General features: G+C 42.9%; 1 protein-coding gene across 1 annotated transcript in view; it reads right to left on the bottom strand.

Moving 5' to 3' along the window:
- Nucleotides 1-27,060, bottom strand: part of LOC124722708 (calcium/calmodulin-dependent protein kinase type 1-like) — a 649,848-nt gene that overhangs the window by 5,360 nt on the left and 617,428 nt on the right. The window contains exon 8 of the mRNA XM_047247845.1: nt 26,310-26,397. Within this exon, the coding sequence (XP_047103801.1) occupies nt 26,310-26,397 (88 nt within the window). The remainder of the gene's footprint in view (nt 1-26,309; nt 26,398-27,060) is intronic.

Genomic DNA, 27,060 nt, shown 5'->3' with positions numbered 1-27,060 from the left:
AATAAACACATTCAATGACAGTCCAGGAGGAAACTGTTGTCCTTTCTAAAATATTGGTGGATGGGACACAAATGAACAGAAAATAATTTAAACTTTCCACTTTTTATGAAAGGCACTGGAGAAGACTAAAAAATTTCTAACAAGTTTGCAGGTACAGGTATGATAACTCTACTCTTTGCAAGTTGACTTATTTTCCATTTCCCAGTACTAGTACAAAGAAATAAAATTTAATGTCTTACCAGTATGTAATTACTTTTATATCTTGATAAAAATTCATTGGTTAAATTAAAACTGTTGGAAAAACTTATACTGATATCACATAAAAAATGATTTTCTGATGTATAAAATTATTTCTGAAAGAAAATCGAGAACCATTTTTTCAAACAACGAAAACTCCAGGATGGAATAATGACAAATATTTTACTAGTGTTTTTCATTTGTCTCTGTCTGCAACTCAATGCCTCATCAGTTTTTTTGTTTGAAATATAAAACAAAGAAGGAAGGAAAGTGAGGATTTAATGTCCTGGTGATGATAAGATCATCCAAGATAGCTGACAGACTCTGATTGGACAAGGATGGGACAGAGTTTTGCTCATGACCTTTCCAAAGTAACCATCTGAGCATTCACGTGAAGTGAGTTAGGGAAGCAACAATAAACCTCAATCTGGGTGGAGATTTGAACCCCACTTTAATGCCAATATCTTAATCTTTGTGCCATCTTGCTCAGTTACAACATATATGTCTGAAACCATCAACTTTTTCATTAATTTCAGTACTCCTTTTCTCTCAAGTAGTGGATAACTGTCTTGTTTCCTGTTAAAATTTTTCATTTCTTGTATTTGATATTCACAATATGATACAAAATTTTATGAATTTAGTGAGCGTGGTGCATTCCATTGCACGTGAAATTTCATAATTCTCTCTCACTATCTTTCCCTGTATTTTCTAAAGACTTTAAAGACGATCTTGGGGAAAATTGGAAAATATCATGCTCTCCTGGAAGAAATGAGTGTTAGTTCCACAAGGTATGCAGGAGAAGTTCTTTGAAGTTAGGGAGGTAGGAGATGAGTTACTGGTGGAAGTAGGGCTATGAATGTGGGTCATGATTGTGCTTGAATAGCTCAGACAGTAATGCAAAGGTCCCAGATTTGAGTCTAAGTCCAGCACAAAGTTTTAATCCGCCAGGAAGTTTCACTTTTTGTGGTGACAGTTAAATATGCTGCTGGCAATACTCAATTATGGATTATACCTCCCTACTTGAAAATTGCAAATGAATTTTATTGTGGTGCACTAGCAATAGTGGACATCTCATATGTGGCACTGGAAGCTCCAATTGAAGAAAGAAAGATTATTGTTTACTGTCTCATTGGTGGTGAGGTCATCAGAGACAGAGCACAAGCATAGATTTTGGAAGGATGGGGAAGAAAACTGATCATGACCTTCTGAAGGAATTTTAGTGTTTGACAGTGATTCACATTACCTGGGTATTCATAGGGTGAACATTTCAGAGATACTCACGCTCCAGCGACAACCACGGCTTGCACCCGCATGAGGCATAGCCACCTTGGAGAGCACTTGAGGTGGCACAACCCTCTGATGAGTACTGCTAAATACTGCATCCCAGCTTTGCTGCCCAGTCTATCACTAATCACTGAAGCCTTTACTCGTATGCCATTTGATAGTAGAGTCATGACCTTGCCTGATTTACTTTAGTGATTTGATGATTTGGATTGCTCTCTGGATTGATGTGTATGCTTATGATGACTTTGCTATGCACTGGACTTGTTTTGGTTATCTGTTCATTTCATGATGTCTGTTGTCATTTACCTCTGGAACCAGCTGTTACATTCTGCCAGTCTCTATGTTACCACCAATGTGGATTATCTTAAACTGTGTTTTACCTACACAGAGTAGGATAGAAGAATGTCTACAAGGACTTTCTTGCTGAGCAGCTATTCCAGCGTGGCATGGACCCCAAGTATCTGAAGCTGCGATAGCAGCAGTTGCAGCAGCAGCAGCAGCAGCAGCAGCAGCAGCAGCACCACCACCACCACCACCACCACCAACAGCAGCAACAGCAGCAACAGCAAGGAAAACAATGGGAATTCCACCAGCAACAGCAGACACAGCTTTTACAGCTTCCGCAACACCAACGACAGTCGTCAGATGCATTTTGCTTGCCTTCCACTCCATCTTTCACTTGTTTCATTGAGGCAGATGAGAGTTGGAAGGTCTATTTATGTTGTTTTGTTCTCCACTACAAGGCAAGTCAAATAACTGACCCTGAATATTAGTGTGCACTGATACTGTCTTCTAGGAGTAAACTGATGCAGTGGTGCAAAAATTATGCCCTCTCTTTGATGCCAGTAGTTTTTACTTTTTCTGATGTTTGTGGTTAGCTTTGTGACTATTACGGTCACCAAACTCATGTCATTGCAGCTGGTTCAAATTTAATCAATGTGTTAAGCAACATAAACAATCCTGTGCAGCATGAGCTGCTAACTTCTAAGGCTTGACATTCAAGTGTGACTTTTCCTGTAAACAATTTGACACATCATATGTTGATTCCTTAATCCATGATGTTATTACCCATCTTGCTTCTGGTTGAGAAATTAGTGAGTAGGCTTTATAGGTGTCTGATCCCAATTTGAATGATGTGTTAAAAACTGCCAAAGCTCACAAAGTAACTGTGTCAGCGAAAGCTATGTTTTGTGATCCCTCTGGTGTCAACACCATAAGCAGTGTTAGTCCTTACTCTGCGCTGCACTCAGCTGATGATTTCCAACTATCGTCATTTGATTTACCGAGCTTTTATTTGTCTGGTAGTAAGATGACATGGGATTTGGTAGTTAGCGTTAGTGATCCCCTGCCCTCATCATTGATAGACCCACACACAAATGGAAGCACTTTGTTCACCATCAGTGCATGTCAAAGTGAGTGGAGGCTCATGCAAGTCAAAAGACCAAACCAAGTTAGTGCCATCAAATCATGTCCAGATAGCAGCCTACAGCATCAGCTCCCTTTCCGTGATGTCATATGGATGCCACAAACCAGGGCATCTGGTGAGTGCCTGCCTCAACCAGTGTGGATCAACAACATTGCAGTCAGCATGCTATACATTATCTTGCTGGTGCCCAGGGCAGTAGCAGATGGGGTGCAGCATCTCATGTTGCAACTGGAAATTAAAGGAGTGACAGCAGATTTCCAGTAGGACACAGGTGTGGCTATGTCTTTGATTAATGAGGACACACATCAGCACATCGGCTCCTTGAAGTTGTGGTACTCTCATTGTAAAGTAGTGGCACACGATGGCCAGTTGATCCTGGTGTGGGGTCAGATTGTTGTCAAAGCTAAGTATAAAAATGTAGCTTGGTAATTAACCTTGCTTATAGTCAAGTCTTGGATGACAACTAAAATATTTCTAGATGCTTTTACACTTTATTTTTCCAATTTAGTACCAGTTTTATCTAGTTTCATCTGCAATCCCATTCACAGAACTTGATACACTGTGTGTGCAACTTTAGTGGCTGTTTGAACCTACCCATTCAGTTGTGCAACAGAGTTCCAGGCCCACATATCCTTAAAGCAATTGGCAGTAACTAAGCTTTGTAAAGCTTGTTCACTGCCTTTAGCCATGCATGAGCAAGTGAAAGTAGTATCAGGTAGGTTGCAAAGTGTGGGAGTTACACCATCAGTTTGTTTTGTTTTAGGGCACAAAAAACAACTGATGTCATACGCACCCAAGTCAAGACTATAGAATGTAAACAGATAGACAAGGGAAACGACTATATGTCAGTCCCAGTGGAAAGAACAGGAGACATCTAAACAAGGCATATGGAAAATGGACTAGAAAAAAAACCACAATACAAAAATGGAAATTCAAAACTAAAAATCAAATGGCCTTCACCATATTGCTTCGGCGGATAAAAAGCAAAACATGGTATACAGCCCATGCAATTGGAATGTAAATTAGTAAAAAAAAAGGGGCATTCCAGCAGGTAGTGGCGGACAGTTAAAATTTGGGTGCAATGCGTAAAAAGTGGTGGGGCAGTGCCACTGAGCAAATGACAATAGCTAAAGAGGCAGTGCTCAATATGCAGCCAAGTTAAAATAATCTCCTCTTGGTGGGAGGGCTGAGAGGAGGTCGTCCAAGGCAGTGGAAGAGGCATAATATGCTGAAGCTTATTCCCGTGAAGGGATGACCATTGGCGATGCCAAAGGGACACCACCTCCTGACAGAATGCAATGCAGAGATCATCGGAGGGAATAGAGGTACTCGCGGGCTGAGGTAAGAGGACTGCAGCCTTGGCAGCAGCCTCATTTCCTGGCAGACCGACATGACATTGGCTCCACCAAGAGTGAGCAAGTGACAGTTTTCCTGTACCCGCTGCACTAAGTGATGAGCAGAGTACAGCACACAGAGAGTTTGGAGGGTGCTGAGTGAGTCTGAGCAGAGGACACAATTGGAAAGTCTGTGTCATCGGATGTACTCCGCAGCGTGATACAAGGTGAAAAGCTCGGTTGTAAATACTGAGGAGTGCGCTGGAAGCTGATATCAAAAGACACGGGTGCCAAAGGCTGGAGTAGTGTCCTTAGGAAGTGAATGAAGGCCAAGGTTAACATCGGCCATTCACGAAGCCAAGGTAGTGAAGGGTTCACACCCATGGGGAAAGTTGCAGACAGCGTGAAGTTAAGCCACTGTAGCAAGTGGCGAAAGCAGACTCCAGGAGGTAACAGAGAAGAGGGACAAGCCCCATACTGATGATTGAAGGAATCATCAAAGAAGGAGGCATAGGAAAGGGGGCCACGCATGGCAGACAAATGGCATGCATACCTGCTGAGGAGAAAGTCACGGCGGTAGGACAGTGGTAGCTCAGCAGCTTCAGCATACAGACTCTCAACCAAGCTGGTGTAAAAGTCGCCCGTCACCAAATGGATACCACGATTATGGATAGTGTTGAGACGGAGCGAAAGGAATGGGCATGCAGATGCATAACCAGAGCACCCATAGTCAAGTTTCGAATGGACAATGGACCGGTACAAATGGAGGACGGTGGTGGTTCGATCAGCACCCCAAGAAGTACCATTGAGGACATGTAGGACATTGAGGGGCTGTGTACAGTGGGCTGCCAGGTAAGAGACATGGAAGGACCAAGAGAGTTTCCAATCGAGCATGGGCCCCAGGAATTTCGTAGTGTCAATGAATGGAAGGGCAACAGGCCCAAGATGTAGAGATGATGTGAGAAACCATTTGTGCTGCCAGAAATTCATACAGATGGTGTTGTCATAGGAAAAGTGAAAGCCATTGGCAATGCTCCAGGAGTGAGGATGATCAAGACAGCACTGAAGACGCTGCTCAGTGAGGCAGGTCCATGGAGAACTGCAATAGATGTCAAAATCATAAAAAAAAGGGAACTGGAGACGCCTGGCGGGAGACAGCTCATGATAGGGTTAACAGCAATAGCAAACCGAGTGAGGTGGCGCAGTGGTTAACACACTGGACTCGCATTCGGGAGGACGATGGTTCAATCCCGTCTCCGGCCATCCTGATTTAGGTTTTCCGTGATTTCCCTAAATCGTTTCAGGCAAATGCCGGGATGGTTCCTTTGAAAGGGCACGGCCGATTTCCTTCCCAATCCTTCCCTAACCTGAGCTTGTGCTCCGTCTCTAATGACCTTGTTGTCGACGGGACATTAAACACTAATCACCACCACCAGCAACAGCAAAGAGGATGATGCTCAGGACGGAACCCTAAGACACACCATTTTCCTGAATAAAGGTGTCTGACAAAGCAGAACCCACACGCACCTTGAAAACTTGGTCTTGTAAAAATGCCCGAAGAAAACAGGGCAGGCGCCCACAGAAGCCCCACCTGTAAAGAGTACGGAGGATACCAGTTCTCCGGCAGGTGTCGTAGGCCTTCTCCAAATTGAAAAACATGGCCACAGTCTGGGATTTCCGCAGAAAACCATTCGTGACATGGGTGGTCAAACTAATGGGATGGCCAACTGCAGAACACTGCTCTCGAAATCCACACTATGCATTTGTGAGTAAATGGCGAGATTCAAACCACCACAGCTGGGCATTAATCATACATTCCATCACCTTGCAAACACAGGTGGTAAGAGAGACGGGGCAGTAGTTAGAAGGAAGGTTTTTGTCCTTACCGGGCTTAGGCATGGGTATGATTATGGCTTCACACCAGTGTCCAGGAAATGTGCCCTCAGCCCAGATGCAGTTGTATGTGTTAAGCAGAAAGTGCTTTCCTGCAAGAGAGAGGTGCTGCAACATCTGAATGTGGATAGCATCTGGCCCTGGGCTGGAGGAATGGGATGAACTGAGAGCATGATCTAGCTCCCTCATAGTGAAGATGGCATTGTAGCACTCACGATTTGGAGAAGAGAAGTGTATCACATGAGCCTCCTCCACTCGTTTCCTATTGATAAAGGCAGGGTGATAGTGGGAAGAGCTCAAAACTTCCACAAAATGGCAGCCCAAGGTGTTGGATGTAGCAACAGGATCCACGATGACAGCAGCACCTACTGTCAGGACAGAAATGGATATTGGTTCCAGAGAGCCGTCGGAGGTTGGCCCACACAACAGAGGAAGCTGTGGAACTGTTAAAAGAACTAGTGAACGATATCCAACTGGCTCTTTTGCTATCCCAAAGAACTCGAGGACACTTTGCACGCATCTGTTTATAATGAATGCCGTTTTCCAGCGTAGGGTGGTGGTTAAAAATGCGGAGAGCACGTCTCCGTGCACAAATTGCATTGCAGCACACCTCAGTCTACCAAGGGACTGGGACATGATGTGGTAAAGAGGAAGCGCAAGGAATGGAATGTTCTGCAGCAGTAAGGATAACGTTTGTGAGATAGTCTACCTGGTCATCACAACTGAGTAAATCTTGTTCTGTGAAGGTCACCAGGGAGGAGTATCAGCCTTAGTAAGCTGCCATTTGGGCATACATGTGGATGGGGTAGGAGTCAGCAGATGGAGAGCACACGGGAAATGGTCGCTCTAGTAGGCATCAGAAAGAACGGACCACTCAAGATGATGGGCAAGCTGGGCAGTGCAAAAGGATAGGTCCAAATGGGAATAAGTGTGCAGGGAGTCACAAAGGAAAGTGGGTGCACCAGTGCTGAGGCAGAAGAGGTTGAGTTGGTTAAGAATGTCAGCCAAGGGCAGGTCCTGGGAGAACCCCACAGGGGATGATGCACATTAAAGTTACCGCGTAGAAAAAACGGTGGAGATAGCTGCCCAATAAACTGAAGGAAGATAAATGGCACAAAGGGAAAAAGTCAGACGGGGTAGAAAGAGGCAAACAGCAACAGCTTGAAGACGGGTAGTCAGGGAGATGGGTTGACTATGAAGGTCATCTCGCCCAAGCAGCATGATGCCCCCATGAGACAGGATGCCAACCTCAGGTGGAAGGCCAAAACGAATCAGTTCAGTTCCCATTCAAAACTTCCCTATAAAGCAGTGCAGTGGTTGCAAGTGTGATCATTGGTCATAAGTAACTATGAGATCAATTATTGGCCCACCATGCAGCACTCCATACTGATGCACTTTCCCAATTACTGTGGAGCCAAGATGCCGAGTTTGGTAGGCACAAGCCACTGTTTTCTGCGTTAGATGCAAATCGGCAATACACTCTTAATGAATTTCCAATTACAGTGTATGAAGTAGCAACAGAAACAGCCTGTGATCTGCTCCGCTGCAAGATTTTGTGTGCTGTGTGGTGGGGTTGGCTGAAGCACTTGCCTAAGGACACCAGCCTGGAATGGCACACCCATCTTTCCTTACAGTAAAGGCTTAACAGCACTGAGGGGGCCAATTTGTTGGCTAGGGACTATGCTGAATGCCAAGTGGTAGTACCTTCCATGCTCTGCCCCCATGTAATGAAGCTGCTCCACACTGCACAATGGGGAATGTGCAGAACGTCGGCAATAGAATGGCATCATGAGCATAGGCCTCGGGCTGATACCACAATTGAACCTGCCATGCCCGCACCGACAACTAGTTGGCCATAGCACAGCATTTCAACCCTTGGCTATATCCTGACCACCACTGGCAAGAGTGCATGTTAATTTCACCAATGCCTTCTGGGGAGCAATATGGTTGCCAGTTGTCAATGCCTACTCTAACTTTCCTTATGTCTCATGGCACTGAGAACCCAACTACTGCCCATTTCCATCTCTCACCAATTTGGAAGCTGAACAGATGGTCAGGACATTCAAGATGCAGATGTGAAAGCTACTGATGACAGTCTCACCAAGGATGTACTCACCAACTTCCTCACCACCTATTGGTCCATCCCTGTGAATGGATGTAGCCCAGATGAAATTGCACACGGATGCAGGCCCTGCACCCCGTTCGAGTATCTGGCTCAGTGGGACCACTGCCCACATGTGCAGTCATATTACCACATGGACTCCCACGTCTGGGCTTTTAGTTTCAACAAGAATCCTGGGTGGACCCAATCACTGGCAGTAAGGGGAGGCAGATGTTTGAGGTTGAGGCCAGGCAGGAGCAGCTGGTTTGGCACTGGAATCACCTCTGACTGCCATATGATGTACTGCCACCCCTTTCCCCTCCACTGCCACCTGGTGTGTCATCTGCAAGCGCTCCACAGAGAAGCCAGCCCATGAGCCTTCCTCTTACCACTACACCCTCTGCCCTCAGGTGTCAAAAGGAGGTAGACAATGACCAGCAATGGAAGCTGATGAATGTCAAACCCCTACACTGCTCCCGACTCCAACCCCCACCGCCATTGCCCACCTTCCTTACCATCAACTGAGGTTGAACATTATTGGCCAACAGTGCCCATGGGGACTGAACCATTGGTTCCATCTCCACCACATCCAGTGTCCACTCCCCTGCAGGCTGGCCCAAGCTGCACCACGGACTCCATCAGTCAGCCTGGACTCCCACAAATGCCACCACCTTCCATCCCAGACAGTCACAATGGGGCCTACTGCAGGAACCTTTGGTGGGAATTCCTGCGTATCTCTCTCTTCCCCCCTCCTTCCATGGTGATGTCAGCACAGGCCAGGCCACCCGAGTGTCTACAGGGAGAACCCATCAGATATATTCGGGCTCCAGGTGACAGCACAGCTTGTGCCTGCATGAAGTGCAGCTGCAGTGGCAACACATGAGATGGCACCACTCTCTGATGAGGGTTTACCACTAAATACTGCAGTCCAATTATTGCTGCCCAGTCTCTCACCAATCACTTAAGCCTTTAGTTACATACCATAGAGTAGTAGAGTTTCGACCTTGCCTGATTTATGCTTGTGATTTGGATAGCTCTCTGGATTCCTGTACATGTTTAAGATGACTTTGCTGTGCTCTGGACTTGTTTTGGTTATTCATTCACTACATGATCTTCACTGTCATTTAGCCCCAGAACCACCTTTTTCGTGCCATCAGTCTGTACCAGTGAAAAATATAACAAACTGTGTTCTACCTATGCACAGCAAGACAGAAGAAGCATTCTGACATTCATGTTAGCCAGTTTAGGGAAACTGGAAAACCTAAATCCAGATGGTTCGACACAGATCTCAGGTCCTGTCCTCAGCCTCACCTCATTTGGTCACCTTTTATTAGGGGCACTAGGTTGCGAGATCCGAATTGTCAACAAACAAGCAATTTCAATTGATTGGAGTGTAGTAGTGATGATGAATGATACAGACATTAGATGCTTATTAAATGGACAGCACTGGAAATTTATATGACAGAGATAAATTGTTAAAAATCTACTGGGTAAAATTAAGTGGAAAACGATGTGAGAAATCATTAAGCCCTTATTTGATGGAGAAATACATCTATGGTAGAGGCAGGCAACCATTCAGATTTGGCAAAACTTCGAAATATAGAAAGAGCTTGATTCTTTATTGAGTGTTATGTGCTTCAAAATTTCATCAGGCTGAAGATTAAAATCAGACTTTATACAAAGCTCATGAAAGTAAGCACATAGACCAAATACAATACAGATCTCATCTTATGTAGGCATATTTGACAGTGCCATTGTTTATTTGAATAGAACCAGTGCCAACTTACTTTAATGAGCTTTGTATTAAATTTGATTTTAATCATCAGTCTGCTGATGAAATTTTGAAATGCATAATGCTTAATGAAGAACTGTTTGATCAAGACCTTTCTGTATTTCAAAGTTGTGCAAAACTAAGTAAAGTCAGATGGTCCAGTGAAGGGATGGATTATTATATTACAGGAACATGAAATGATGAAACTGACATAATAAGTTATTACTATTATTAAAGAAAGGAAACTGTTAGTAGTACTAGTACTACTCCATCATTGCAGCTACTGATGTGCTTAGCCTCTCCAATTTACTGCCTTCTTTTCTGTTTTGAGAAAGGCAGCCAACACACAGTTGATTCATCTTGCACTTATTTTTACCTTATTTCTGATGGATCACTGTCTCTTCTTCAATATTCTCTTAGGCATTGCGATACCTATCACACTCTTCATACATCACAAACAATTTATTCTCTACAATTTGGTAAATTAACTACATCTTTACCTTGAAAAGAAGGTAAACTGGAGAAAATGAAGTTATATGACTATAATATTGCCTTGAGATGATGCTATAGATCATGGAAAAACAAATTTTAAATCAATGTTTTAATTTTATTTTAAGTGAAACAGGAACAGAGGAAAGTGTGAGTAGTAATTACTTGTATGGTTGGTATATAAATAAAAAGCATTAAGGAAGATAGTGTTGAAATTCTGAACTTGAAAAAGTCATTCAACTGTGTGCCATTGTTCAGATTGTTTGTAAAATTGAAAATGTCTGTGTCACTCCATAATAACTAAAATAACAGCTCCACTTAAATTCATAAATTTAATGCACATTTTCCCACATTTGCAGTACATTTTGATGCTATGTGAACACATTAGTCATATGGTATGGTAATTAAAGCTGAATTTCATAATTATACAATGTGAATAAATTGTTTATAGACACACACTTATCTCCTGCACAAAAGAGAATTGCTTTTACCTCTGCAAATTACAATAAAGGGAGACAAATATTTCTTTCACTATTAGTTCATAGTACATCTCTTGTTAAGGCTTGACACATATCAGCTCTTACAGCCGCAGATAGCATATTTTGTTTTGTGGTAGTACTCTTTCCAGTGGAAATGGTACACACCAACTGTCAACTACAACTGGGCTAGGAAAATCTCTAAAATATTCATGCATATTATTTTATTTTAATGAGCATGCAGCTTTGGCTTGACAGGCTATTATACTATGCTTCAAAAAGCTTGATATTTCATTAATGAGTCTAAGTAGATATGGCACCAAGCTTAAAATTATTCACTGTTATTTGTACCAAATATTTAGGAACTAAGAATTGTTCTGTTAGAATTTTCCAAAGGTAATACATTTTATATTATTGTATTCTGATATTTGCAGGGGTTTCATTTTACTACTTGTTTGGCTGCTATTTAGAAAATGTTTTGAAAGAAGCTTTTTGTATTTAGGACATACAGTAATTCCTTTACGTTCTACAAATCTAGACCTAAGATCCTCCATACAACAAGTTTACTATTATTGCTGGTAGCATTAGCAAGATACTGCAGAAAACAGTGAACTCCAGTATTTATTTCAACAGTGATGTCATGCAAGATAGATGAAAAATGATTATGCTATATTCTTCATAAAACATTATAAAATACCAGAAGCTGAATAGCCTTCTATAGAATCTTCCCTGTTCTCCTTCATATGATTAGTGGGATCCTTAAATCAACTTTTAAATATCTATGTGGAAAGTAATCATATTTCCACTATTTTCTCCAGACTGTGAGGATATGCTAGAGGTCAAGTCACATTTTGTAAGGAATCTCTACCACAGTCCTCTCTAGGTATGGCCGCACAATTTCTTTTATTTTATTGAGATGGACGTGAGAGAAGAGAGATTTCAAATTTTGTGTTACTGATAAACATTATGCAGAATTCCTGGTTTGATTTATTTGTCTTGATTAAAAAGACAGTATTTCCAATCGTTATTTGTACTGATACCTTAACTTCTTGTTCATATTCAGATAAGAGAATAGCAAAATAAGGCACTGTACCTTCTGTTCTGCTTAGGGATATCGAAGTAAAATTAAATTTCAGTGACTTGCATGACGTAGCAAAATGGCTCTAGTACAGAGATGCACTGATGTACAAGGAAGTATGTATACCAGAGAAATGCATGTGTGTAACAGTTTAATGATTGATGGCATGAAGTACACTATGTGATCAGTAGTATCCAGACACCTGGGTGAAAATGACTTACAAGTTCGTGGCGCCCTCCATTGGTAATGCTGGAATTCAATATGTTGTTGGCCTACCTTTAGCCTTGATGACAGCTTCCACTCTCGCAGGCATACATTCAATCAGGTACGTAAAGGTTTCTTGGGGAATCGCAGCCCATTCTTCCAAGAGTGCTGCAGTGAGGAGAGGTATCAATGTCGGTCGGTGAGGCCTGACACGAAATCAGCATTCCAAAACATCCCAAAGATGTTCTACAGGATTCAGGTCAGGACTCTGCACAGGCCAGTCCATTACAGGGATGTTATTGTCATGCAACCACTCTGCCACAGGCCGTGCATTATAAACAGGTGTTCGATCGTGTTTAAAGATGCAAACCCCATCCCCGAATTGCTCTTCAACAGTGGGAAGCAAGGAGGTGCTTAAAACATCAATGTAGGTCTGTGCTGTGATACTGCCACACACAACAAGGGGTGCAAGCACCCTCCATGAAAAACACAACCACATCATAACACCACCACCTCCAAATTTTACTGTGAGCACTACACACACTGGCAGATGTTCACCGGGCATTCGCCATACTCACATCCTGCAATCGGATTGCCATATTGTGTACTGTGATTTGTCACTCCACATAACATTTGTACGCTGTTCGATCGTCCAATGTTTACATTCCTTACACCAAGCGAGGCATCGTTTGGTATTTACCAGCTTATGAGCAGCCACTTGACCATGAAATCCTCGTTTTCTCACCTCCTGCCTAACTGTCGTAGTACTTACAGTGGATCCTGATGCAATTTGGAATTCCTGTGTGATGGTCTGGATAGATGTATACCTATTACACATTACGACCCTCTTCAACTGTTGGCATTACTGTCAGTCAAGAGACAGTACGCTTTTATGCTGTTCATGTCGCTTCACGTTTCCACTTCACTATCAAATCAGAAATAGTAGACCTAGGGATGTTTAGCAGTGTGGAAATCTCATGTACAGACATATGACACAAGCGACACCCAGTCACCTGCCCATGTTCGAAGCCCTGAGTTGTGTGGAGTGCCCCATTCTGCTCTCTCACAATGTCTAAAGACTACTGAGGTCACTTATATGGAGTACTTGGCAGCAGGTGGCAGCACAATGCACCTGATATGAAAAATGTACGTTTTTGAGGGTGTCTGCATACTTTTGATCACATACTGTATGTGAAAAATCAGAAATAGTAACTAAAACAAATGTCATACAGTTTACAGTCCAAAATCCTCCATGAGAAAGCCATCAAGGAGGAGGAGACATATTTTGTCAACATGGGGACACACATGAAAGTACTTTTAATGTATATCAATATGTGTGTAAATGTAGTTTAGCAGTCTATACTGCACAAAATCCACAGCTACTCATAAAAATCATCGAGAATAGACAGATGATGTACAAGCTGATTTACCTAAACTGTCCACCTCAAATATTCCCAGGACTGCTTAAGATATCATAATTCTTTTTCATTGAGGTGAATTTTAAGAAAAATTCTCACTAAATAAAAAATAGACTTGTCACAGTTATATTAATTACAGAGATATTAATATCAACTTAACTTTCTCAAATGGAACTATTACAATTTCTGCTGCTACTATTTTAGATCTCATACAGGTGGATTCAATTGTGTTTTACTCTCCAACAGCCAATAAGTTCAACACAGCGCAAGAGTCAAATTACGAACAGATGGGAAATGTTTAATTCAGTACTGATTATTGTTGTATGTAGTTGGACACAACAGTGATTGGAAGGCAAAGGACATGGCCAGTTAACTATGGTAACAGTTCTGCTCATTTCTGCCATAATACTGAAAACAAAGTGAATGTCATTGCTGTACACTGAGGTGAAAAAAGCCATGCGACAGCAATATGAACGTATACAGGTGACGGTAGTATCACATACACGAGATATAAAAGGGCAGTGCATAGGCAGAGCTGTTACTTGTACTCAAATGATTCATGTGGAAAGGTTTCTGATGTGATTATGGCTGCCCAATAGGAATTAACAGACTTTGAACACAGAATGGTATGTGGGGGCTAGAAACATGGGACATTCCATTTTGGATATCATTAGGGAATTCAATATTCTGAGATCCACAGTGTCAATACTGTCCTGAGAATACCAAATTTCAGGCATGACCTCTCACCATGTACTTGATGGTTGGTTGGTTTGTGGGGGTTGAAGGGACCAGACAACAAAGGCCATCTGTCCCTTTTTCCATGACCATGAAACACTCACAAGAAGAAAAACAAGCAACGGATATGACAAGGAATGACACAGAATAAGGAAGACATAGACAAACACCAGAAAAAGAGGAATTAAACACACACAGAGCGTTACAGTGGTTGGCCAACCATGGAAACAAAAAAAGGAAAAGCCAACCACCAAGAGACACACTAAAAAAAACCCCAATCTAAAACTGTGGGCCAAAGGCCAGACTTAACACACAAAAGAAACAAACCCACAGATTGAGAAAAAAAGGCCCCCTGCATGAATAAAACTCAAAACTAAGCCCACAATTGCAGTGTCATCTATTAAAAGTGCCAGGAAGCATATCAAGCACTGCAAACGTCTGCCTGAGTGCAGTTAAAAGTGGACAGTCCAACAAAATGTGGAACACTGTCAATGCTGAACCACAGCGACAGAGAGGTGGGTCCTTGCATCACAATAAATAACCATGCATCAGCCAGGTGTGGCCAATGTGTAGCTGGCAGAGTACAACAGAGTCCTTGCGAGAGGCAGGGTACCAAGGACCTTCTGCCACAAAACTGACTGGAGATCACACTCTGAAAAGCCAATCTCCAGGACTGGTGCACCGACAGCCTGTTTGGCCAGCCTGTCAACTCATTCATTACCCGGGATGCCAACATGACCTGGGGTCCACACAAAAACCACGGAGTCGCCGCAACGGGAAAGAGTATGGAGGGACTCCTGGACAGTCATCACCAGACGAGAGTGAGGAAAACACAGGCCGATAGCTCATAAACTGCTCAGGGAGTCACTACAGATGACGAAGGACTCACCTGGGCAGGAGCGGACATACTCAAGGGCGCGAGAGATGGCTATCAGCTCCACAGTGAAAACATGGCAGCCATCCAGCAGAGAGTATTGTTCAGAGGGATCCCCGAGAGTGAAAGTATAACCAACTCGACCAGCAACCATCGAACTGTTGGTATAGACTATGGCGGATCCAGAAAATGCAGCAAGGATGGAAAGAAATCAGCAGCGGAGGGCCTCAGGAGGGACTGAGTCTTTCGAACCTTGCGCCAACTCCAGCTGAAGGCATGGAAAGGGCACACACCATGGGGAATACAGACATGGGCCAGGAAAAGAGGTGGCAGAGGGAAAAGCTCAAGCCCAGAGAGAAGAGACTGGATGCTAACCGCAATCGAACACCCTGACTGGGGCCGCAGTTTGGGAAGATGGACGACTGAGTTGGGCAACAGGAGACGGTAGTTTAGATGCCCGGGCAAGCTACAAACATGTGCAGCATAAGTGGCCAGTAGTTGTTGGCACCGGATCCGCAACAGAAGGACACCAGCCTCCACAAGTATGCTGTAAAGGGCTTGTGCAGAAAGCTCCAGTTGCAAGTCAGATCCCGCAGTGAAGCATGGGGTCAAGCAACTGCAACGTGGAAGATGATGCCGAACTGTAAGCCAGGCTCCCATGATTGAGACGATACAGTTGTAAAAGGGTAGACCGATCAGGACCCCAGCTGGTGTGACTCAAGCAACGAAGAGCGTTAAGATGGTGCCAGCATGTTCGTTTAAGCTGCCGAATATGAGGGAGCCAAGTCAACCGGGTATCAAAAAGCAAGCCTGAAAATTGATTCGTCTCCAGCACAGCAAGAGGTTCCCCATCAAAATAAAGCCGTGGCTCAGGGTGAACAGTGCGATGCCGGCAGAAATGCATGATTTAAGTCTTGGTGGTGGAAAACTGGAAGCCGTACATTATGGCCCAAGCCTGTGCCTTGTGGATAGTGCCCCACAGCTGCCGTTCAGCAACTGCAATGCCAGTGGAGCTGTACTACAGGCAAAAGTCATCAGTATACAAAGAAGCTGATACGGATGTTCCCACAGCTGCAGCTAGCCCATTGATAGCAACTAAAAAGAAGCAGACTCTCAGGACAGAGCCTTGCTGGATGGAGGAACTATGGGTGGGACCAACTTGCACGTGGAAGGAATGAAGCAAAAGAAAATTTTGAATATAAATTGAGCGTGGACCCGTAAGACCCCACCCATGAAGTGTGGTGAGGATTTGATGTCGCCATGCCGTATCGTATGCCTTCTGCATGTCAAAAAGATGGCAACCAGATGCTGGCAGCGGGCAAAGGCCATACAGATGGCAGACTCCAGGCAGACTAGATTATCAGTGGCAGAGCAGCCCTTATGGAATCCACCCTGAGACGGAGCCAGAAGGCCCTGGGACTCAAGTATCCAACTCAACCTTCGGCTCACTATGCATTTGAGCAACTTGCACAGAACATTGGTGAGGCTAATGAGGCAGTAGCTGTCCACCTCCAGTGTGTTCTTGCCAGGTTTCAACACTGGTATGATGATGCTTTCCTGCCATTGTGATGGGAACTCACCCTCAACCCAGATATGGTTGAAAAGGTCAGGGTGTCGCTGGCAGTCCACCAAGAGGTGTTTGAGCGTATGACAGTGGAAGCGATCCAGCCCAGGAGCTATATCAGGGCAAGTGGCTAGGGGCTAGGGCACTTTGGATTTCTCACTCACTGAATGAAAGGCTCCAATGTTCCGACCGCTCTTTCAGGGAGCGGAAGGCCAATGGGTAATTCATAGAAGTGGAACTCTGAGCATAATGCTCTGCTACGAGTTCTGCAATTGTGTCTGATTCAGTAGAGACTGCTCCATTCAGGGAAAGCCCAGGTACATTGACAGAGAAATGATATCCATAGAGTCGCCTAATCTTGGTCCAAACCTGCGATGGAGAGGTACGGATGCCAATGGTGGAGACATATCTTTCCCAGTGCTCCTACTTCCATTGGCGAATAAGGAGTCGGGCTCGGGCAGAGCGCCGCTTAAAGGTAAGGAGATGTTCCAGTGATGGGTGCCACTTATGATGGTGGAGGGCCCGCCTGCAATCTCTAATCGCCTCAGCGATCTCTGGGGACCACCAAGGTACAGTCCTCCTCTGAGGGGACCCGGAAGAACAGGGAATTGCATATTTCACTGCAGAAACGATGCCGGTGATTATCGTGTGAACCACCACATCAATGGCGTCAGGGGAAAAAGGCTCAATAGTTGCAATGGAGGCGAATGAGTCCCAGTCAGCCTTATTCAAAGCCGATCTGGGGAGGGGCTCAGAAGAGTGACACTGTGGTAGTGACAGAAAGATCAGAAAGTGGTCACTACCACACAAGTCATCATGCACACTCCATTGGACAAACAGTAGAAGGCCAGGGCTGCAGGCCAAAAGGTCGATGGCTGAGTGCGTGCCATGTGCCACACTGAAATGTGTGGACGCGCCGGACAAAATGGACACCTCGTCGCTTTAAGTTGGTGCGCAGCTTGTCATCAGACTGTAAAAGAAGATCCCTGTGGAAGATAATACCCTCGACCATATTTGAGCTCTTATGTGGCATGATAGTAACAGACACATCCCTCAGCTTCTCACAAGTGAGTAATGCTCGTGACTGGGCAGAGCATGCTGTTTTTATCAAAACTAACCCAGAGCACATTTTGGACAAGCCTTCCACCTCCCCACACTTGTCCTCTAAATGCTTTACAAAGAACTGAGGCCTCATGGACACAAAGGATTCCCCATCAGCTTGCTTACATACTAGGTACCGGGGAGAATAAGATTCGCCCCCATCCTTAGCCTTGCACTCATTCCATGGTGTGGCCAGGGAGGGGAACGATTTTGGGTCATACTTCCGTGTGTTGAATTGAGCCCTGGAATTCTTAGAGACTGCTGGTGGCTGGCCACCAGCAAGAGATGATGTACCATGCTTCATTGTATGTCATCCGCCCTGATGCCACCCACTCCAACCAAGGGTCCTCCCCATGGGTGCCACCCAGCTTCAGCAAGGGCCACCTGGCAGGATGGCCATTGCCGGGAGTCCCGATACCCCAGGGTGATGGGCATCTACTCCTTGGCGTACATGTGGAGTTAACGGCGCAGGCATCAGCAGAGCGATCCCTGTGTTGTCAGGGGGCTACAACCAACAGGGTACATGGTGGATCCACCACAACGGACTGGCTACTGTGCTGGATATGAAGTGCAAAGAAGTCCATGGACACCATCGGCACAGAAAGTGACACTGCATAGTGTATGGCGGAAACCACACCCAGGAATGTATCCTCGCCCAAGAGATGCAGAATGAGCGGGACTGCAATGTGACGACAAGAAAGGGGGCTAAAGATCTCAATGCACTATGGACACAATGTGCCCTGTAAGGTGCCCTTTCCCAATTGGCTCACTCTTCAGGAAAGTTTGGAAATATGGAGGTCAAACCCAACAGGGGACCATCACATAAAGGCCAAAACGTGTGAGACTCCTTTTACTTGCCTCTTACAACAGGCAGGAATAGCTTGGGCCTATTCTAACCCCCGGACCCACAGGAGGGGGGGGGGGGGGGGGTGGTGTCACCATGTACAATGCAGTGGCCGATGGCCTTCACTTAATGACTGAGGGCAGCAGCGTTTCCATAATGTTGTCAGTGCTAACAGACTAGGAACACTGCATGAAATAACCATAGAAATCAATGTGGAATGTATGACAAACATATCCGTTAGGACAGTGCAGTGAAATTTTGCATTAATGGGCTATGGCAGCCAATGGCCGATATGAGTGCTTTTGCTAACAGCACGACATCACCTGCAGTGCTGCTCCTGGGCTCGTGACCATATTGGTTGGACCATTGATGACTGGAAAACTGTGGCCTGGTCTGTTCTGATTTCAGTTGGTGAGACTTGGTAGGATTAAAGCATGGCACAGACCCTGTAAAGCCAAAGTTGTCAACAAGGCACTGTGCAAGCTGGTGATGGCTTCATAATGATGTGGGCTGTGTTTACATGGGATGGACTGGGTCCTGGTTCCTAGTCTCATCTATTGCCCAGTCTCGACCTCGTTCCCGCTGTGCTCTATACTCCTGCAGCTGTGGCCAGTACTTTTCTCGAAGGTGGCCCTGCCTGGTTCCAAGCTGACTATGAGGCTACTCTCTGTCCGTGCCGCACCTCATTTCGTCCAACACCCATCTGTTACCCAGCTCCTGCAGTCCCCGATATTGCTCTGCATGTCAGCCACCGTTGGCCCTTCTCCCGAAGTTAGCATCACCTGTACATCTGTTTGTGATGAAGTTTGATTCCACACACTTCAGTTTCAGGTACTGTCTGCCACTGTTATCTTGCCCAGCCACCATGCCCCCTCACTTCAGCCATGCCCAATGCAGCCCTGCCACTCTGTGCCTTCACCAGGAGGATGCAGCTGTGGCCAGCTTTCCTCACAAGTGTGACACAGCCCAAGACACATAATCCATCTCCTCTTAGACCTATTCATTCTTGCTACACATGACCTTATGTGCCACCTGTTTGCAAACCCATCAGCATGAGCCTGACATTGCTCCTGTCATCCTACACCTATGCCACAAGGACACAGCCATGGCTGGCTTCCCTCTTTAGGGTGCTACACCATGTCTTCCAGCACCCAGGTTCCATCTTCAGTTACCTTCCACCACACCCAACACTGCACTGCACCCACAACGCCACAGCCGTGGCTCCGATGCTGCTTGGTTTTTGCATCTTTGCAGCCAAGACTGCCTCCTTTTCCAGGGTGGTAGTATACCTTCACTGTTGATGAGTGTGCAGTCTGCAGTCCCAGTGTCATCCTCTGGCTACAGTTGAACCCGATACCGCCCTCCCATGGTAGAGCCCGACACTGCCCACTAGTACACACCACAGCTTCTAGCTGATGCAGCCGTGGTTGACTTCTTTCGCTTGAGGACAGTGTAGCACTATATATATGACTCTTCTTCTGGGTAAAACACATTGTCCTCTGTGGCATAGATTCTTTCTATACTCCTGTGCACACCACAGCAGTGGTCTCCTCGCTGCCGTGGGCCACCTTTTCGCTCCCATTTTTTCCTTTGTGTTCTCATGCCTGTTGTGGCAATGACCTTCATCATCCTTAGCCTCTCTCCAGCCAGCATCTTTCAGTACCCTTGTGCACACATCTTTCACTGACAACTTTTCTGCTGCTCTGGTCTTTCCTCTGTTTTTACATTTTTCGGGGCATCTCTCCACCCACAGGGCCCCATCCCACATTAATGTGCACCACCGTGCTCAGCACACCTCGAGATCTCCTCCTGGGCTCCATATGTGTCTTATTGTGCTTACAGCATCCATCTCTCCCCTACACTCTCACAGCCGGTGACCACTATCCACAGGTTCGTCAGTTCCCGCTGACTCCACATCTGTTGTCAGCACCACTCCACTCTTGGCATTGCATTTGTCTCTTCCAGTGCTTCTGGCACATCCACCTGTGTTACCCCATGACAGCCAGCACCTTCACACCTCACGTGAGGGTGCCATCTGGTCACCAGGCTCGCTTCCATGGACCACAGGATGGCTCACACCTAGTTGCATTCTGTGCTGCTGTTAAGTCTCCTGCATTTTCTCTTCACAGCACTGCCCCTGTTGGTCACACCCTGGACAGCAACTGCTTCACAACATCCAGTCCTGGGTTCCTGGGCTGGGGTTGCAGGTAATCTGAACTCTCCATCCCAGTGTGCCTCCCACGTCACCCGAGGGAAGCTCTGATGCAGGATCTGCAGCTTTCATTAAGTTGGCTTCACCACCCACTTGTTAATGGGCAAGTGATGGTGTATACAGGCTGCAGGCTGTCTACATTATGCTTCCAGCACCATGTCTTCACCTTGGGGTTTGCCTACCCTTGGCCTGCAGGCATCTCTCCTCTGGAGACGTGATACCATTTAGAAATAGACTGTTGATACACCGACTCATACAGACACAACCATGGAGCATCAGCCACACTTCTGAGCAGTGTGTGCATCAGGAAAATGGTGGCGCTGATATTGAGGAACCAAGTTCGGTGTATAAGGAAATCACAAAAGAAAACATTATAATAAAATTTAATTTATATCATCAAGTTTTCAAAACATTCACTGTCTACTGCAATATATTTCTGCCACTCCTGCAGGAATTCAGTGTTTTAAATCCTCTCAGTTTATTGGAACTTGTGCACGGATTTCATATTTGAGTGTATGCCACAGAAAAAGTGTCCAGCAGTGTGTAATCAGCTGAATATGTAGGCAAACTGGTAATGCCTTATCCAACAACTAGGAAAGAGTTGGATGAGCACTTTCCTTGACATAAGATAGTAGTGGTCCAGGTACCCATCATACTGGTATCTATGTAATTTAAAGATAATTCCTTCAGGAAAGCTGTTAACATGTCAGTAAGAAATTGTACATATATGTTATCTGCTGAGGTTTCTTCAATGAAGTGAGGCCCAATTGCATAATCACCTACATCCCATTACCAAATTTTCACACTCCACTGAAACTAATGTACTGTCCCAGTCAGTGCAGATTCTCAGTAGCCTCAAAATACATACTGTATTTCTAACATTCAGCTTTCCAAGATTTGTAAACATCACTTCATGAGTAAAGAGGATACTCTGAAGAAAGAATCAACTATTCTAATGTTGTCTCAGAGCTGAGTGACATAATTCCACATGTCTTCTGAAACCTGCTGTTTAATCACATGTTGAAGTTACACAGGTTACAGATGGGTGCTATTTGCATGCAAAATGCAATAAATGCCGGAGAAACATATTCTGGAAGCACTAGTAATCTCTCTGGAACTAACATACTGATTATGAGGAACAGCTTCCAGGACACCTGCTTCATTTTCTTTGCTTGTTGCAGGCTTGCTCCTTACCCTCTGCATAGCATTAACATGCCCTTACAACAAAATCATCTTGCACATTTACTTAATTATCATTCTTGTTGGACACTATCTGCCAGGATACCTTATGACTAAAATGTTCTCTTTCTGTTCCTTCTGCACTCTCTGTAAATAACTACAATATTTAATTGCCCTTGACTTGTGAAAATCAAATTAACCAGCACTCAATAAATGTGAACTATGTAGAATAAAAGGCTAAATATCCTGTGTGGTCCTTTTAATATGAAAACTGTGGTAGTGCAACACAATTTCCTCCTTATCCCATGTGACATATTTCCCTCTTTAGGTACAAAATTGTGAACACTCACATATAACAACAATTGGTTTGGTGTTCACAACAGAAAAAATCCTAAACTTTAAATTTTGTAATTTCTCTGAAACTACTTATGGGATTTCAGAGAATAGAAGGTGGTCGAATTTGACTACTGGAGACATATACTGCAAGCAGCAGATATTACTGTACAGTCATTTGAAAAAGCAAAGTGGTTATCAATATGGCTATGATGAGAGACTATACATTGTTTGGAGAGAATTTTGTTACAGTTCAAGTGGGTGAAAACAGAAGTACAATCTCTTTGATGGTTACAGAAGTATCTAAGGTGAACAACTTGCTAGATCACCTTGTTTACTGGTGACATGCTGTGCCCTATTCCTAAGAATTCTCAGTACCAAAATACTATGGGAATCACCACTGAGGCCATTTTAATTATTTCTTTCAGCACCAACACTTGAAAACTTTGCTCAGGGGAGACCATTCTACTATGGTAACTTTCACCTTTCACTCCAAGGCCTTAACTTAAAACTCTCTTCTGTTTGTTTTCTTAGTTTAATTTTGGTCTTAAGTTTTTCATTATAGGAGCCATACCTAATTTTGCACATATTCCCCTCTTCTAATTGCATTACTGTTAGATCTTTTTTCCCAAGCAAAATGTTACTTTTTTTTTTTTAGAAACTAATATCTCACTTTTTGAAATCTTCTGTTGGGCTTATGTTCTGATACTCAGCTAGGAGTAATAGTTTTAGAGGGCAGTGGTATGCAGAGTAAGTTCCACTGCTGAAGTCATCATTTTATAAGCAACTATCAATCATATCTATTGTCTTGCCTATCCATATGTTGTTACTGTTTGTATTTTTACTTGGAAACATCCTCACTTAGATCAGATTTGCAGACCATTATCTCCTCTACAGTAGTTTTTTTATATATCATGTGTTGCACACTGTTGTCACTTCTCTTCACATTTGATAGTAGCTTCTGTGAGTGCCCAGTGTCCTGAATGGCTTTCCAATCTGGTTTTATTTTTACAAGTCCACACACCTTTTCTTTTCTTCTCGTTTTTCTCTGATAAAGAAGGAAATAAAGTTTATGGTTTTGGAAGTTTGATGATCAACCTTACTTTATAAATGAGCAGATAGTTTTTAACTCTTATTTGTAGAAAGAGAGATGTATTTATTTTATGTCTGAGTGATAAATAAAGTGCCTGAAACCAGAGTTATATTAACAGTCACCAAATTTGTATTCGTTTTGGTTTTAGTATAAAATTCATTGGTTCAAACTAAATTAAAAAAATCTGTCTCCCACACACTAAGCAATAGACTGCACACTAAATAAGTTAGAGTAGCATTATCTAGTGTCTTAAATCGTACACCATGCTAAAACTAATAGACTAATGTATGACTTCATGTGATAGTTCTCTAATATATGACTGACTGAACATGTAATCATATTCACATATGATTTGTACCAAGGACAACCATAGTTTGGGCTCAATTTGTCAAGCATACATGTTTAACTGGACCTCAATTTGACACGTTTTCTTGCTTTGTAAAAACAATGGCATTGTTAATGTCTGACAACTTAGAAATATCAGTAAATGACTACATATTAAATAACAAAAGATTAAAGTTTGACCTAGATACGTTAAAAAGCTGTATTGCAAATTGGTATGTGACCCTTTTTAGTAGTGCATACCTATTGTGTACTTGTGAGGATTTGTTAACATATTAATGAAGAATGAACTGTAAACAAACGAGAGGTCAGAAGGTGAGAGAAGGTGGAGGGGAGGGAGGGAGGGAGGGAGGGAGGGAGAGAGGAGAGAGAGAGAGAGAGAGAGAGAGAGAGAGAGAGAGAGAGAGAGAGAGCAACTGGGGTACAGAGGGCACACATCGTAAAATTTATGAGGAGTGTGCCTGAGACACTGAACACTAAAGTTTCAGACTTGAAGTATGTGAAATTTTTCTGCATTATAGAATCCAACTAATTTGTACACACTTATGTCAATCACATAAATTCAGAATAGCACACTAAGGTTTCTTCTGTTTCATAAAGTAAGATCCATGAGCATTGAGCAGAAGACAATGCTTTCTATCTCACTTTTACATCACATTAACTATGGAAACAGTTGCCTACAAACTACAAATCATATAGGAGCCCATAATGTCAAAAGAAAAGTCCTTGCAGGGTCAAACATAAAACACACTAGGTTTCAAAAACAAAAACAAATGCACGCACACACACACACACACACACACACACACACACACACACACACAAAGAAAATAAATGCCATGCCAGAGAAAAATATGCAAACACCACAAAATCCATGCGCTGGCATGTGATGTGTTATGGGTTTCATAAATATTTCACCCAAATGAAAAAATGCACCAACTAAATTATTCTATCCTTAAAAATTCCAGGTAAATGTTATTCTCATTGGACAACTGAGGAAGGGTTTTTTAAAGAACTAGACACACTGCTAATATTCATACTAAAGTATTTCTTTGGTTAAAATAATTGAAGAGTGACAATTAAATGTTCCATTTATGTGAAATACAGCTAATAAAATCTTTATAATGCAGGGGAAGTATGCAGTTACAGGCAATGAAGCCAAAATATGTAATGGATACATAAAAGTAGCATTCAGGTTTATGCATTCCATTAAATGCCAACACTGACAACAGAAAACAATAATATTATCCATGTCAACAGCCATAAAATTAAATTAGAAAGCTTGAAACATCCAATGAATTGGCTCATACACGGAGTACCTTCCTCTTCCCCCTCGACTTCCTCCTCAATAGTGGGACATTTGTGTGCTTCATCAACTTCCATGCTACTAGAATTATTAAGAGCTAATCTCTGCATCTTGTGGACCATTGCAATAGCGTTCATCAATTGCTGTGAAAGAAACATACAAAAACTCTCAACTAATTACACATGTACAATAGGTTTAGTGTCTTCTGTGATTGTGACCTTCTATTTTACAGTGAGCAGCTGCTGTAAGGGTACTGTTAAGCTGTCCACAGAAATTACAAACTCCCTGAAATTTTTTGCACATGTAATTAGTAAAAGAATAAAAATAAAAATACTATGGAATACATTTCTACTTTTACTATATGATTAAATGTAAACCAAAACTGTAGTAGTTTACCTATCATAAGAAAGATTTTTGAAATTAATTATTCATGGAACAAGAGAAAGTGTATTACTATTTTTGTATGGTTTGAGATTAATTACTCACAGACAACAGTATTGTTTGAATTATTAAGAAGTTTGTGACTAAAAGTGGAGGGTCACAATAAAATATATATATTTTGTGACCAGGTTACTATTACTTCACTAATTGTTACATCTTCTCTTGAAAACAAAGTGCTTTTGCTTTATTACAGTAAATTTTTAAGTATAGTGATTCCATAGCCACTTTTTCACAAATGTAGTAGTACTAATAAAAAAATTAAAAAAAGAGGCATATACATAGAGTATAAGAATCATTCCACAACTGTATTGTATGATGACTGTTATTACTAACAGCATCTCATTACTATATCAGGCTCTTAAGTTTACAATTTTGGCAAATATACCACTTTAACACAAACACTGGCACTGGCACAATTACTATAGCTACATCCATAACATATACACATAGAATTGGATATATAGATTTGTAATAGTATAAAATGATTAATTTAAGAACAACTGTGTTTAACAGATGTCTAAATAGTTTACTGACAAGACTTATACATTGCATTAGACATACTATTTGTACTCACCTTCCATCGTGATTTAGCAAAATTCTTCTTCAGCTGCTCTGATACAGTTCCATGAATGTTCTTGTTGCTTGCAGCATTGCCAGATATCCTAAAAATTATACAGTTTTAATGAAAATTATCAACATTTGATTACAACTGATGAAACCACGATTTTTAAACTAACCAAAAGAAAGACAACATATCAGACAAATGTAAGTTATGGTATCAGTTGTGACTAAATGTTGCCACTCATGCTTTCAGAATTAGAAGTTCCTTCAGGAGCTGGAGTGAAAGAGAGATGACAGAATATGATGTAGAGTGGCAGCATAAGACAACATAGGCCATAGGATTCAGCATTTATTCCATAAAAAATCAACCACCATATCAAGATCTCCACATTCTCTGCCTGGCACAGCCCTTTTATGCTGCTATTTTGTACTGTACACTAATGTTCATTTTGTCTGAACGTCATTCCACTGTCACAGAGATAAGTAAGCACCTGAAAGTATATTAACACAAGAATGATGGTACATTTGTATGCAGTCTTGTCATTTATTTAAAACCACCTAACTAGCCAGCTTCTGTCAAATGTTAAATAATGATAAGCCTGCACAAAAAACATTTTATATGAAAAGTACTTTGTTGTCACAACCTTGAGTAAAATATACTATGTGATCTAAAGTATTGACTCATTTTTGAGGTAATACTAATTGTAATTATTTTATTAGCAGCAGGCCATTACAGCAGTGGACAATATCACACATAGCACAAT

This window comes from Schistocerca piceifrons, chromosome X (assembly GCF_021461385.2).
Source record: "Schistocerca piceifrons isolate TAMUIC-IGC-003096 chromosome X, iqSchPice1.1, whole genome shotgun sequence".
Taxonomy (NCBI): Eukaryota; Metazoa; Arthropoda; class Insecta; order Orthoptera; family Acrididae; genus Schistocerca; species Schistocerca piceifrons.
This window is presented reverse-complemented; position numbering and strand designations above follow the sequence as displayed.